Source organism: Paralichthys olivaceus, chromosome 2 (genome assembly GCF_024713975.1).
Source record: "Paralichthys olivaceus isolate ysfri-2021 chromosome 2, ASM2471397v2, whole genome shotgun sequence".
Taxonomy (NCBI): Eukaryota; Metazoa; Chordata; class Actinopteri; order Pleuronectiformes; family Paralichthyidae; genus Paralichthys; species Paralichthys olivaceus.
Window position 1 is genome coordinate 13,133,811 of NC_091094.1, and position 14,532 is coordinate 13,148,342.

Consider the following 14,532-nt stretch of genomic DNA (forward strand, 5'->3'; position numbering starts at 1 on the left):
GGTGCATTATCCTGCTGGAAGTAGCCATCAGAAGATGGGTACACTGTGGTAATAAAGGGATGGACATGGTCAGCAACAATACACAGGTAGGTCGTGGTGTTTAAACGGTGCTCAACTGGTACTAAGGGGCCCAAAGTGTGCCAAGAAAATATCCCCCACACCATAACACCACCACCACCAGCCTAAGCCGTTGATACAAGGCAGGATGGATCCATGCTTTCATATTGTTTACATCAAACTCTGACCCTACATCTGAATGTTGCAGCTGAAATCAAGACTCATTAGACCAGGCAACGTTTTGCCAATCTTCTATTGTCCAATTCTGGCGAGCCTGTGAGAATTGTAGCCTCAGTTTCCTGTTCTTTGCTGACAGGAGTGGCACCCAGTGTGGTCTTCTGCTGCTGTAGCCCATCTGCTTCAAGGTTCGACATGTTGTGCGTTCAGAGATGGTATTCTGCAACAAGTCTGTTAACAAGCAATTGAACAGATGTACCTAATAAAGTGGCCAGTGAGTGTATGTAAATGTGCACATATAGTATATGTGTATCTATACTGTATGTACAATATTTATATACATATATATAGTGTATGTACAGATACAGTGACCTAGTGCTTTGTGATAGACCTTATCAATAGAACATCAAAGCGAATGCCATCACCATTGGTCTGACAAGTTATTTTCCACAGGATGTACGCTGCATGTCATAATTTGGCAGATGCATAATAACCTCCCAGAGAGAGGAAATTAAAGAGCTATAAATATGGATATTGTTGTACTCTCTATTGTCCATCCTCCCTTCAGAACAAATCTAATCAACTTTGGAATTTCATAAAACACAGACCTCAGCAGTGTCTCTGCTATCATGAGGTATCATGATTCTCACAGGTTCTTAGATTAGCAACTGTTCGGGCCAATTCTGTTCCTTTGTCAGAGGAAAGACTTGCAAGGCTTCTGCAACAGAATACCAGTGACACATGAGAGCTTCTCCATGGCTAAACTCGGATCCTGTGCAGTGCCAAGGTTGCATTAAGGAGATTACCGTAAAGGCCGAAATAATGTCTGATCTTCAGTAACCGACACGCTTGCCAGAACAATATTTACACAAGATTAAAGAAATTACACATTGTGTCTTGTATCTATTCATAATCTTTCACATTCTGAAGCCATTCCAACAGCATTTGGTGAAAGAGTTAACAATGAGAGAAATTCACAACTATGTTGTGTGTTTTGTCTCACTATGCACTGCTGTCACTGAGGAGATTATTATTTTTATTCTTTCTATTTGAATAAATCAATTATACTGAACAATCTGTGTATGAATTATTGTGGAATAAATCACATCAACACTCTGTTTACATTTGTTTTTATTAATAGGAATATATCTGGTGATGATACTGCAATGTCAGAAGCTTGGGCCATTTATACACACTAATAAACCATTATCATTTCTATCATTTACAGAACAGCCTTTGTTATTTCCCATTTAAATTCTTGCCATTGTCTAAAACATACTCCTGTAAACTATCTGAATCAGAGGGTGGTTTAACCTGTGACAAACAGCCTGTTGATCAGTGATGGAAGATGTCATGGATTCAGATTAGGGGCAAAACATACTTGAGCAAATAGCATAAAACTACATGACCATATAAAGCAAGTCATTCCTGCTGAGTGTACACTGATCTCTCTATATAAGAAGGAAGGCTGGACCCACCCAAGAACTGACAGGCGACCAGTCAAGGTGAGAGTGAGTCTTTTATTAGCAGGAGGAAAGCCAGCAGCTTAACGAACAATGTAGGGCATGATCACTTATTGCCAGAAACCACAAAGTGAATAAAGGACTATGATTTCTCTATGCCAGGACTTCAGCATACAATAGGTTTATTTTTAAAATGAAATACCGTGACTGCATTTTTTAATTTCAGTTATTTGTTTCTTCTTTATAACCCTCATTAGACCATCATCATCTTCAGCTGTTCTTCTCGGGGGAGGAAACAAGGTATGTGTTTTAGTCTGATCATTATTTAATTTGATCTAAAGACATTTTAACTCATAGTTACTTTGCTATGTGTGATTAACCTTTATCTTGTGCCTAACAATTATCAGTCTCGTTAATTGATTAAACCTTTAAAAAAAGTTAAGAGAAAATATTTCTGTTAATGTTTTATTTTTGTCAATAGACAATATGATATTTCATAACAAGACAGTTGTAACACATTCATCACATAAGCAAATCAAAAAGTTGATGGAAAATTTAACAATCTTGCAAAGTGTAAATATAGTTCATTAGTTAATTTGGCCTAAAACACACTTAAATAGGGTAAAGCAGTGATACATTTTCTGTAGTCTTCAATCCTTACATTCACAATTGCATTAACAGCGTCTCCTATTACTTCAGTAGTAGGGCATGTGAAGCAGCGATGAATGAAGTAACTTGAGTTCTGTCTGTTTTTTTTTTACTTACTTGCAGTAAACAGTCACCATGAGTGGCGACGCGGAAATGGAGTGTTTTGGCCCGGCTGCTGTTTTCCTCCGGAAGCCGGAAAGAGAACGGATTGAAGCTCAGAACACTCCGTTTGATGCTAAAACAGCGTACTTTGTGGTCGAGCCTGCTGAGATGTACCTAAAGGGGAAACTCATCAAGAGGGAGGGTGGCAAAGCCACAGTGGAGACTCTCTGTGGGAAGGTGAGAGTGGAAATAAAAATGATTGTCAAGTTATATATGTTTACAGTATACAAATGTTTCTCAAAGCATATTTGCACTGATCCCAATGTGGTTTCATTAACTGCTGACTATTGGGCTGATGTCTCTGTAAAGTATGATAATTTATATAACAGTGCATGAATTCAGTGTACGCATTATTTTGTTCAGCCCTATAGTACAAAATACATATATATAACAAAAACATAATCCGATTTTAGGTAGATTTTGGTTTTCATCAAACTTAACCTGTGGACTGTTAAAACTCAGGTCCTGTGTCTTCTCTGTTTCTCCAACAGTCTCTGACTGTAAAAGACACTGAAATCTTCCCCATGAACCCTCCCAAGTATGATAAGATCGAGGACATGGCCATGATGACCCACCTCAGTGAGCCTTCTGTGCTGTATAACCTCAAAGAGCGTTACGCAGCATGGATGATCTACGTGAGTTTTCGCCACTAAACACACAAACAATGATGATGGGAAGAAATGTATTAGTGACAATACCCTCTGTCTCCACAGACCTACTCTGGGCTGTTCTGCGTCACTGTGAATCCCTACAAGTGGCTCCCAGTGTATGATTCAGTGGTTGTATCAGGATACAGAGGAAAAAAGAGGATTGAGGCTCCACCCCACATCTTCTCCATCTCTGATAACGCCTATCAGTTCATGCTGCAAGGTATTTATCACTTTCTAAGCAATTCTGTGTCCTGAATAAGCCAGCCCTGGGAAATCATACACTGTTTTCATATTTTCAATAATGTTTGGTTGTTTGGCTCCGTCCCACATCTTCTCTGTCTCTGATAATGCCTATCAGTTCATGCTCACTGGTGTGTAACCCGTATCTAACAGAAACCCATTGTTACGTTTTGAAATAATTTAACCTGAAATGGAATTTTTTTCTTGTCCACAGACCGTGAAAATCAGTCTATCCTAATTACGTAAGTTTTACAAATGATTCCCCTAAATGGGTTTTTTTCTATGAGTTTTCTCGGTTAAATCTATAACAAGACGGCAGTGATACTAACTGAGCTGTTTTTATGCTCCAAGTGGAGAATCCGGTGCAGGAAAGACTGTCAACACCAAACGTGTCATCCAGTACTTTGCGACAATCGCAGTGGCTGGAGGAAAGAAAGCTGAACATACTTCTGGAAAAATGCAGGTAAACAATCAGTTAAAGTAAAAAGTGTTGAGAATGCTGACACAGATACATTGAATCTGACCCTGGATGAAGGAATAGAACATTATTAATCTATTTATTCGTTTTCTGACTTGTCTTCTGAATGAAGGGGTCACTGGAGGATCAAATCATTGCAGCCAACCCCCTGCTGGAGGCTTATGGTAATGCCAAAACTGTCAGGAATGACAACTCATCCCGTTTTGTAAGTTTTAGTTAACATGAGTTTTCAATCAATGTCAATTTTCAATAAATTCAAATTCTAATTCATAGTTTTCTTTTGAATAGGGTAAATTCATCAGAATCCATTTTGGAACAACAGGAAAGTTGGCCTCTGCAGATATTGAAACATGTAAGTCTGGAAATGGCACCGCAGATTAAGCTGTTTGTTCTTGTACCCTCTGTTCATTGAACACAACTGACTGGTGTGTAACTTGTGATGAACAGATCTGCTGGAGAAGTCTCGAGTTACGTTCCAGCTGTCTGCTGAGAGGAGCTACCACATCTTCTACCAGCTCATGACGGGACACAAACCTGAGCTCATAGGTGTGAAATTAGTGAATAATGTTGTATTCATTGTCTTTCTAAAGAGAATGAACTGAATGTGTTCTGATTTATTTCGTATCTATCTTTTTTATTTCTGTTTCTGCAGAGGCTCTGCTGATCACCACAAATCCATATGACTATCATATGATCAGTCAGGGTGAAATCACTGTCAAGAGTATCAATGACATTGAAGAATTCATTGCCACTGATGTAAGGATGACTTTACTATGATTTTTAAATGATGCTAGGGTGAGAAAGAGATAATAAATCCACGTCTGTCTTTATTTTGAAAAGTGAAAGTGTCTTCACCTTAGAACTCCAGTTGTAATTTGTGTTATAGGGGATTACATGTACCTGGATGTTAGGACTGTTAGGATGTTAAATATTTCTGGAGGCAGTGAGTGTTTATTCTCAAGAATAACAGAAGCTTTTGTTTTATCACAGACTGCTATTGACATCCTGGGCTTCACTGGAGAAGAGAAAGCCGGCATATTCAAGCTGACTGGAGCTGTGATGCATCATGGAAACATGAAATTTAAGCAGAAGCAGCGTGAGGAGCAGGCTGAGCCTGACGGCACTGAGGGTATGAAACCCACACACCATGAGCTTCTATGTTGTAGCTCAGGTTTTCATTAGAGAATGAATGAATAGGTACATTGATGACGTCACCTCAGTATTATGGATTTTAACCATGACTTTGTGTTCTGTTTTTTAGTGGCAGATAAAATCGCCTACCTTATGGGTCTGAACTCTGCTGATTTGCTTAAGGCTCTTTGCTACCCCAGAGTGAAGGTTGGGAACGAGTTTGTGACCAAAGGTCAAACTGTCCCTCAGGTAGGTGGAGATAAAAAGATGAAATTAACTCAGACACAACAAATATGTTTTTTAAATATCTAGGTCCTCTTTTATGCTGATGATAGTCTTCTTAATTAATGTTGACAAAGCCTCTTATTACAGTTCTCTAAGTGATATCTCTTGTTTTATCCCATAAACATAGAAGCATGTTTTGCTCATTTTAACAGTATAATTCTTAATGTTCACAATTCTTTTGTAAAATCAGGTCAACAATTCCGTCATGGCTCTCTGCAAGTCTGTCTATGAGAAAATGTTCTTGTGGATGGTCGTCAGAATCAATGAGATGCTGGACACCAAGCAGCCAAGAAGCTATTTCATCGGTGTCCTGGATATTGCTGGCTTTGAAATCTTTGATGTAAGTCTGTTTGGCTGATGAAACATAATCTTAAGAAGCTTCATTTACATCATTTTGATCAAGGTTTCCATTTTAAAGTCAGGATGGACCGAATCTAAAATAATTAATATTTTGATCTTCATTTGGTGTTAATGTAATTTGATATTTCCCCGTTTAGTACAACAGCTTGGAGCAGCTGTGCATCAACTTCACCAATGAAAAACTGCAACAGTTTTTCAACCACCACATGTTTGTCCTGGAGCAAGAAGAGTACAAGAAAGAGGGAATTGAATGGGAGTTCATTGACTTTGGTATGGATCTGGCTGCCTGCATTGAGCTTATTGAGAAGGTGAGACACTTGCTGTATGTTCACAAACAGAAAACGGTCTGATGACTCAAAAGTTTTTTGTTTTAAATAATAATTTCCTCACAACAGCCAATGGGCATCTTCTCCATCCTTGAAGAGGAGTGCATGTTCCCCAAGGCGACAGACATGACCTTCAAGAACAAACTGTACGACCAGCATCTTGGTAAAAACAAGTCCTTTGAGAAACCAAAACCTGCTAAAGGCAAAGCTGAGGCCCACTTCTCTCTAGTGCACTATGCTGGCACTGTTGATTACAACATCACTGGCTGGCTGGACAAGAACAAAGACCCCCTGAACGACTCTGTGGTTCAGCTGTACCAGAAGTCTTCAGTGAAACTGCTGGCTCTACTCTATCTATCACACGCTTCAGGAGACGGTACAAGCTGTTCTGTTCTGCTTCATGAAATGTTTACACTGACAACCTATCACCTCTGTTGAATGTAACCCTTTCAATACAAATGTTGTTCCAATGACAGCTGAAGGTGGTGGCAAGAAGGGTGGCAAGAAGAAGGGTGGCTCCTTCCAGACTGTGTCTGCTTTGTTCAGGGTAGGATGTGTGAAACTATGTGCTTCATTGCAATGAAGTCTAACTCAGTGCCTTTTGCAATAATATTACTGATGTTCTTTAATTCTTCAGGAGAATTTGGGCAAGCTGATGACCAATTTGAGAAGCACACATCCTCATTTTGTGCGCTGTCTTATTCCCAACGAGTCAAAGACTCCAGGTGCCTAACACAAAGACCATGTCCCAGTCAAAATAAATGTATAATGTGCTTTGACAGTTATCTGTGTCATTGTGTCACTGTGTTTTAATTAATGATTACATCTATACTACAGGTCTTATGGAGAACTTCCTGGTCATCCACCAGCTTAGGTGCAACGGTGTGCTGGAAGGAATCAGGATCTGCAGGAAAGGTTTCCCCAGCAGAATCCAATATGGTGACTTCAAACAGAGGTTAAAGACATATCATCTTTGCAGACATTAAAAAGTCTTTACCCTCAATCTACTGCATTTTAAATGAATAAAATATGTACTTGTAGATACAAAGTTCTGAATGCCAGTGTCATCCCTGAGGGTCAGTTTATCGATAACAAGAAGGCCTCCGAGAAACTGTTGGGATCCATTGATGTGGATCAGACACAGTATAAATTTGGCCACACCAAGGTAAAGTATGAAACACACATTTTCGAAAAGGCTGTTCAGCAATCATCAATACCTGATAAGTAAGTGTGAAAAATGAAATGTTCCAATTGTTGACTTTCAGGTTTTTTTCAAAGCTGGTCTTCTGGGAACTCTGGAGGAAATGAGAGATGAGAAACTGGCAGAGCTGGTCACAATGACCCAGGCTCTCTGCAGAGCTTTCCTCATGAGGAGAGAGTTTGTCAAGATGATGGAGCGCAGGTGCTGTTGAAAGTTAACTTTAAACACATATTTTTTTAGGCACATATTTGTTTTCTAAATGTAAAGTGAATCTTTTAATTTCCTTAAATACTCCTTTGATCATCCCCAGGGAGGCCATTTACGCTATCCAGTACAACATCCGCTCATTCATGAATGTCAAAACCTGGCCATGGATGAAGGTGTACTTCAAGATCAAGCCTCTGCTGAAGAGTGCAGAGACTGAGAAAGAGATGGCCCAAATGAAAGAGGACTTTGAAAAGACCAAAGACGATTTAGCGAAGGCTCTGGCCAAGAAGAAGGAGCTGGAGGAGAAGATGGTTTCTCTGCTGCAGGAGAAGAATGATCTCATGCTTCAAGTGCAGTCTGTAAGTTGGATCATTATGCTCTTTGTGTCTGTTTCTCATAAATATCCTCAACAATCACTTGCTTGATTTTATTTTCAGGAAGGTGAAAACCTCACAGATGCTGAGGAAAGGTGTGAGGGGCTCATTAAAGCAAAGATCCAGCTTGAGGCCAAAGTCAAAGAGACATCTGAGAGACTGGAGGATGAGGAGGAAATGAATGCTGAGTTGACTGCAAAGAAGAGGAAGCTGGAGGACGAATGCTCCGAGCTGAAGAAAGACATTGATGACTTGGAGCTCACCCTGGCCAAGGTGGAAAAGGAGAAACATGCCACTGAGAACAAGGTGATGAGATGTTTTAACAGGATATTTTCACATTATTACGGGATGTGTTGATTAAACCATTTCTATTGCTTAATCAAATTATTGAAACTTTTACAGGTCAAAAACCTGACAGAGGAAATGGCTTCTCAAGATGAGACCATTGCAAAGCTGTCTAAAGAGAAGAAAGCTCTCCAAGAGGCTCATCAGCAGACCCTTGATGATCTGCAGGCAGAGGAAGACAAAGTCAACACTCTGACGAAGGCTAAAGTGAAGCTGGAGCAGCAAGTGGACGACGTGAGTAAAATCCACCTATGGAAGCAAATGCTGAACTATGGATTATAGCTATATCTAAACATCTCTTTCCTTGATAGCTTGAGGGTTCCCTTGAGCAAGAAAAGAAGCTTCGTATGGATCTTGAACGAGCTAAAAGGAAGCTTGAAGGAGATCTGAAGCTGGCCCAGGAATCCTTAATGGATCTGGAGAATGACAAGCAGCAATCCGAGGAAAAAATCAAGAAGTAAGAATCTATATTAACAATAAATATTAGATGAGAGTTTCTAATCAAACATAACTATAATACACCAAATCTTGTCCTTCTCCTCCAGGAAGGACTTTGAGATAAGCCAGCTCCTGGGTAGGATTGAGGATGAACAGTCTCTTGGGATCCAGCTGCAGAAAAAGATAAAGGAACTGCAGGTATTAAATTGAGCAAAAGTCACTCAAAAGCAGGAGGGCCTTGAAATGTTGTTGAATGATTTTCACTCAAACTTTGTGTGCTTCAGGCTCGTATTGAGGAGCTGGAGGAGGAGATTGAAGCTGAGAGAGCTGCTCGAGCCAAAGTGGAGAAGCAGAGATCTGATCTCTCCAGGGAACTTGAAGAGATCAGCGAGAGGCTTGAAGAAGCCGGGGGAGCAACTGCAGCACAGATCGAAATGAACAAGAAGCGCGAGGCCGAGTTTCTGAAGCTGCGTCGTGATCTCGAAGAGTCCACGCTGCACCATGAGGCCACGGCTGCAGCTCTGCGCAAGAAGCAGGCTGACAGCACGGCGGAGCTGGGAGAGCAGATCGATAACCTCCAGAGAGTCAAACAGAAGCTGGAGAAAGAGAAAAGCGAATTCAAGATGGAGATTGACGACCTCAGCAGCAACATGGAGACTGTCGCCAAATCAAAGGTAAGAGTGCTTCATTTTCATTCAGGGAAAAAAAAAAATACATCCAATAATTTAATTCTAATCTATGTTTTTTTTCATCAGGCAAATCTTGAAAAGCTGTGCAGGACATTAGAAGATCAACTGAGTGAGCTCAAGTCCAAGAATGATGAGAATGTTCGTCAGCTCAACGACCTGAGTGTACAGAAAGCAAGACTTCAAACTGAAAACGGTATGAATCTTATGAAGGATCAAAATATTTTAATATTCAAATGTTCTCAGTGCCAATAAGAACTTGTACAAAGATAAATGTTTTCCTCTTAATTGCTGATTTTAAAGATGATAGCATATTCGACTTGGTTAGACTGATGTTATTGGTCGATATGTAGCAACTTCGACCGTAATGAAATTTGAGATTCTTTATCCATTGTTTCAGCATTGAAAACTGTATGTAAAATGAATGTGTCCAGAAGATACCCAAATCAGACTTTATTTGATTTAAAAGTAGGGTTGGCAAGTTGGTTCTGAAACATTTTTAATGCCATTCGTTGAAATCCTCTTCCTGTCCTGATAACCATCAACAAATAAAGTTGTCTGGAAAAAAAACGTTTTTACAAGAGGGCAGCGGTTGGAAGATTCGGTTACATTTTCTCAAAGTTTAGCCTGCTCTTATAGCTTTTCCAGGATTACCAAACCCAGCTTTACCTCAAATCCTCTTTAATTGCTCTCTCCCTCTTTTCGACCGAAACTTTTATGCATTGTTTTCACAATGCAAATGTTAGCATTAACACACTAGCCCCAAACCTGGAAAATGTACCTCTATTCAACATGATGGACAAAGAGAATAATAATTAATCTTTCTTGCAGAATCTTTTGTTATGAACCTAAAGTGTACATAATAAGTTTACCGTCCTAAGTGTCATTTTCTGACAATATCTATCTTTAGGTGAAATTGTGCGTCAGCTGGAAGAGAAAGAAGCTCTTGTTTCTCAGCTGACAAGAGGCAAGCAGGCTTTTACCCAGCAGATCGAGGAGCTGAAGAGACACATAGAGGAGGAAGTTAAGGTAACAGTCTTTGAAAAAAGATGATTATCACAGAGGAAAAGGTCACCTGAGGATCAGTATCAAATATTCATCAGTTTCCCCTATGGATTATTAGGCCAAGAACGCCCTGGCTCATGCTGTTCAGTCTTCCCGTCATGACTGTGACCTGCTCAGAGAGCAGTATGAAGAGGAGCAGGAGGCCAAGGCTGAGCTGCAGCGAGCGATGTCCAAAGCCAACAGCGAGGTGGCTCAGTGGAGAACCAAATACGAGACTGATGCCATTCAGCGCACTGAGGAGCTGGAGGAGGCCAAGTAATGGACAGTCCTGAAGTCACGTTGGTTTCCACATGTACCCACAAGTTTTCATGAACCTATTTCCTATCTATTCTAACAGGAAAAAGCTCGCTCAGCGTCTTCAGGATGCAGAGGAATCCATCGAGGCTGTGAATGCTAAATGTGCCTCTCTGGAAAAGACCAAACAGAGACTGCAGGCTGAAGTGGAGGACCTGATGATCGATGTGGAGAGAGCTAATTCTCTGGCTGCTAACCTCGACAAGAAGCAGAGGAACTTTGACAAGGTGAGATTGTTTTCAGTGTGTTAACATCTTTAATTTATGCAGTGACGAAAACACTCACCTGTTTGTTCTGTTTTCAGGTTCTTGCAGAGTGGAAGCAGAAGTATGAGGAGAGCCAGGCCGAGCTGGAGGGATCTCAGAAGGAGGCTCGTTCTTTGAGCACCGAGATGTTCAAGCTGAAAAACTCATATGAAGAAGCTCTGGATCACCTGGAGACTCTGAAGAGGGAGAACAAGAACCTGCAACGTACGATCATTTATTCTGTATTTCCCAAAAGATATAGACTCTAAAAACCAGTTAAATTCATCTGAAGCATCTACATTACTGGATATGTTTTAAACTTTTATTCATAAACCTGGTCCAACAGAGGAGATCTCAGACCTGAGTGAACAGCTTGGTGAGACCGGCAAGACAATCCATGAGCTTGAGAAGGGAAAGAAAACGGTGGAATGTGAAAAATGTGAGATCCAGACTGCTCTGGAGGAGGCAGAGGTAAAACTGAATCATCATATCAATTATTACAAATGCTGTTATTACTAAAAACATGCAGTAATTGTACAAGCAGGGGTGATTAGACCAGCAGGAAATATCTAAACTATTGCATGAAGAAAAAGTGCCCAGCTGTGTTTGTATTCCTGTTTCTGTTTTAGCTGCAAGACATTTCTCTAAAATATTAGCAACAAAATCTCAACTAAATGCTTGAGTGCTATTTGTCCTCACTGTGATGTAGCCTCAGTTTCTGCAGCTGATAAAGGTCACACTTGTTCACAGGCTACCCTGGAGCATGAGGAGTCCAAGATCCTGCGTGTCCAGCTGGAGCTCACCCAAGTCAAGAGTGAAATTGACAGGAAGCTCGCGGAGAAGGACGAGGAGATGGAGCAGATCAAGAGGAACAGCCAGAGAGTGATCGAGTCCATGCAGACCACGCTGGACGCTGAGGTCAGGAGCAGGAACGATGCCATGAGAATCAAGAAGAAGATGGAGGGAGACCTGAATGAGATGGAGATTCAGCTGAGCCATGCAAACCGCCAGGCAGCTGAAGCCCAGAAACAGCTGAGAAATGTGCAGGGGCAGCTTAAGGTGTGGTGACTCTGCTGGAGGGTTTGTTGCAGTGCAGACTCTTTTAAAAAATTGCATTTCTGTTATCTTATAACTTTTTTTACATTTAGGATGCGCAACTTCATCTGGATGAGGCCATTAGAAGCCAGGAAGACATGAAGGAGCAGGTGGCCATGGTGGAGCGCAGGAACAACCTGATGCTGGCTGAGATCGAGGAGCTGAGAGCTGCACTGGAGCAGACGGAGAGAGGCCGCAAAGTGGCTGAACAGGAGCTGATTGATGCCAGCGAGCGTGTGGGACTCCTGCACTCTCAGGTACTCTTAAAGGCGAAACAAACATGGATCCAAATTTTGTTCATCTCTAGTTGAATTTCATTGTTTCTTCTTGTGTAATAGAACACCAGCCTCATCAACACCAAGAAGAAGTTGGAGACTGATCTCGTCCAGATCCAGGGTGAAGTAGAGGATGCTGTTCAGGAAGCAAGAAATGCTGAAGAGAAGGCCAAGAAGGCCATCACTGATGTGAGTATCATAACATATGTCAGTCATCATTTTTTACATTTAAGTTCTTCGACAGTTTAAACAATCTGAAATTCTTCAAAATATCAGGCGGCCATGATGGCAGAGGAACTGAAGAAGGAGCAGGACACCAGCTCTCATTTGGAGAGGATGAAGAAGAACATGGAGGTGACAGTGAAGGACCTGCAGCATCGCCTTGATGAAGCTGAGAATCTGGCCATGAAGGGCGGCAAGAAGCAGCTCCAGAAACTGGAGGCTAGGGTAAACAGGAATTTGCCCGGCACGCACGCCTCTGCTTTTGTTTCCGTATTATATTTTGATAACAGACAGTTTTTGTTTCAGGTGCGTGAGCTTGAGGCTGAAGTTGACGCCGAGCAGAGACGAGGAGCAGAGGCTGTCAAGGGTGTTCGAAAATATGAGAGAAGAGTGAAGGAGCTCACCTATCAGGTATTTCATATTCTATTAACTGAGTGGTGCAAACCTGGATGCAATGCATATGAATACATTTTATGAATGAATCAATGTTACTGCAGACTGAAGAGGACAAGAAGAACGTCAGCAGACTTCAGGATCTGGTGGACAAGCTGCAGCTGAAAGTGAAGGCCTATAAGAGACAGGCTGAGGAGGCTGTGAGTCAGAAACACCAAATAAAGCTCAAATAAAAGCTGCATGAAGTACACACAGAACTTAAAAACTAAAAATGACACTGATTTATGTTTAACCATCTCCGACAGTAAATTACAAGAATTAGTTTTCCTCTGTATTTTCAGTCTTGATGATTTTTTTGTTAAATTTCCTCCCAGGAGGAACAGGCCAACACTCACCTGTCCAGGTACAGGAAGGTTCAGCACGAGATGGAGGAGGCTCAGGAGCGAGCCGACATCGCCGAGTCTCAGGTCAACAAGCTGAGGGCCAAGAGTCGGGAAATTGGAAAAGTAAGAAAGACAAAAATCACGAGCAACAAGCCGTTGTTACTGTCAAGTTGTCGTTGATTGTGCTACAGGAAAGCAGCATTTGTTTTACTGCTCCAAATGTCTAATTGGTGGCTGTTATTTTAATCTAAATGGTGAAAACTATAATACATATGGCAATGTGTATTAAGACGACTCATCATTTTTATTTCTTTCCATTTTAGGGAAAAGAAGCTGAAGAATAATCTGCAGCATCTCTGAGGGAAACAAATGAGAATCATAAAATACGATTTTTCATTGAAATGCTCTCTCACTAAATATTCGTTGAATAAATATGTTACAATATAACGTTGCCAGTTTATTTTTGTCTCTGCACATCAAAAAGACGGTTTATTTGTTGTGTCATCACACACGTCAGGGCTGAAAAAACACTTTTGTAGAAAAAAAGATTCCAAAGGTATATGATGACTTTATGTTAATGACTTTAAGTGTCTTGATTGACCCTAAAACATGAACAAAAAATATTTTTTTAAGCTAAAGCTAATTTTGTTCGTTAGGGAGGGTCAGTATTGATGCCACTGTGCAAAACATTCACATGGGAACAATTTCAATATGTGTCACTGTCTTCAATATTGTAGCCTAATCAGGTTTTCACATCCAGAAATGATAAACAACATCTATAGTGCACTATAAGTGAAGAAAACAATTCTGATTTCAGCCCCCCGTTGGGCAAAAGCTGCAGAATAGAGAAAGTTGCTTAAATTATACACGTGTTGTTCAATTAATACAAAATAAATCAATTTATAAAAGTTTGTATTAATATTTAATATCTTTTTATTTAAAGCTCAGGGGAACAGTTTGACATCTTGAGACTTCATTGTGTTAAAAAACACATAGCTGCAGCCTACAGGGCCTCTCTAACCTGGAACACTGAGCAGGTCAACCTGTGATGAAGCGTTCGTCCCACACATCAGTGAAAACTCCGCAGTCAGAGCTCTCACGGGTCAGCTGCTGGGAGAGGCAGTATGTTTTTTAGTACATTAATCGATATTGTGGGAGTAAAGATGAAGCATATTTCGCTTGTTACATCACTGCCCTTCCTGACAGCGGGGACAGATAAATAGACAAATAAAAACCCACAATCCTCTGGGGCGAAGCAAATGGCCAGTGCTACACGTTTCCTCTTCGGGGAGCTATTTCATTAACACTGTGACAAATGACAGCTGCCATCTT

At 40.8% G+C, this 14,532-nt stretch overlaps 1 protein-coding gene across 1 annotated transcript; it reads left to right on the top strand.

The window, feature by feature from the left end:
* Positions 1-1,638: 1,638 nt before the first annotated feature.
* Positions 1,639-13,647, top strand: LOC109638506 (myosin heavy chain, fast skeletal muscle-like). The gene is made up of 41 exons (XM_020101516.2): positions 1,639-1,739; positions 1,955-1,997; positions 2,469-2,684; positions 2,999-3,142; positions 3,221-3,377; positions 3,612-3,639; positions 3,749-3,860; positions 3,988-4,080; positions 4,164-4,227; positions 4,323-4,421; positions 4,528-4,631; positions 4,866-5,004; positions 5,137-5,255; positions 5,482-5,631; positions 5,789-5,959; positions 6,047-6,353; positions 6,454-6,524; positions 6,615-6,702; positions 6,815-6,932; positions 7,019-7,142; positions 7,243-7,379; positions 7,489-7,744; positions 7,823-8,065; positions 8,162-8,338; positions 8,416-8,561; positions 8,650-8,740; positions 8,827-9,216; positions 9,298-9,424; positions 10,139-10,257; positions 10,352-10,548; positions 10,631-10,814; positions 10,892-11,057; positions 11,179-11,303; positions 11,583-11,891; positions 11,981-12,184; positions 12,266-12,391; positions 12,479-12,649; positions 12,731-12,835; positions 12,922-13,017; positions 13,192-13,323; positions 13,524-13,647. The coding sequence occupies exons 3-41, from the start codon at positions 2,481-2,483 to the stop codon at positions 13,542-13,544; spliced, it is 5,814 nt and encodes a 1,937-aa protein (XP_019957075.2). The 5' UTR covers positions 1,639-1,739; positions 1,955-1,997; positions 2,469-2,480; the 3' UTR covers positions 13,545-13,647.
* Positions 13,648-14,532: the final 885 nt, after the last annotated feature.

What these genes read in the sequence shown, in the direction of transcription:
- LOC109638506 (XM_020101516.2), top strand. Translation starts at nt 2,481, where the DNA reads ATGAGTGGCGACGCGGAAATGGAGTGTTTTGGCCCGGCTGCTGTTTTC. An exon ending in GCATTGAGCTTATTGAGAAG is followed by an intron (nt 5,960 to 6,046) that starts GTGAGACACTTG and finishes TCCTCACAACAG; the next exon opens with CCAATGGGCATCTTCTCCAT. An exon ending in AGAGACAGGCTGAGGAGGCT is followed by an intron (nt 13,018 to 13,191) that starts GTGAGTCAGAAA and finishes ATTTCCTCCCAG; the next exon opens with GAGGAACAGGCCAACACTCA.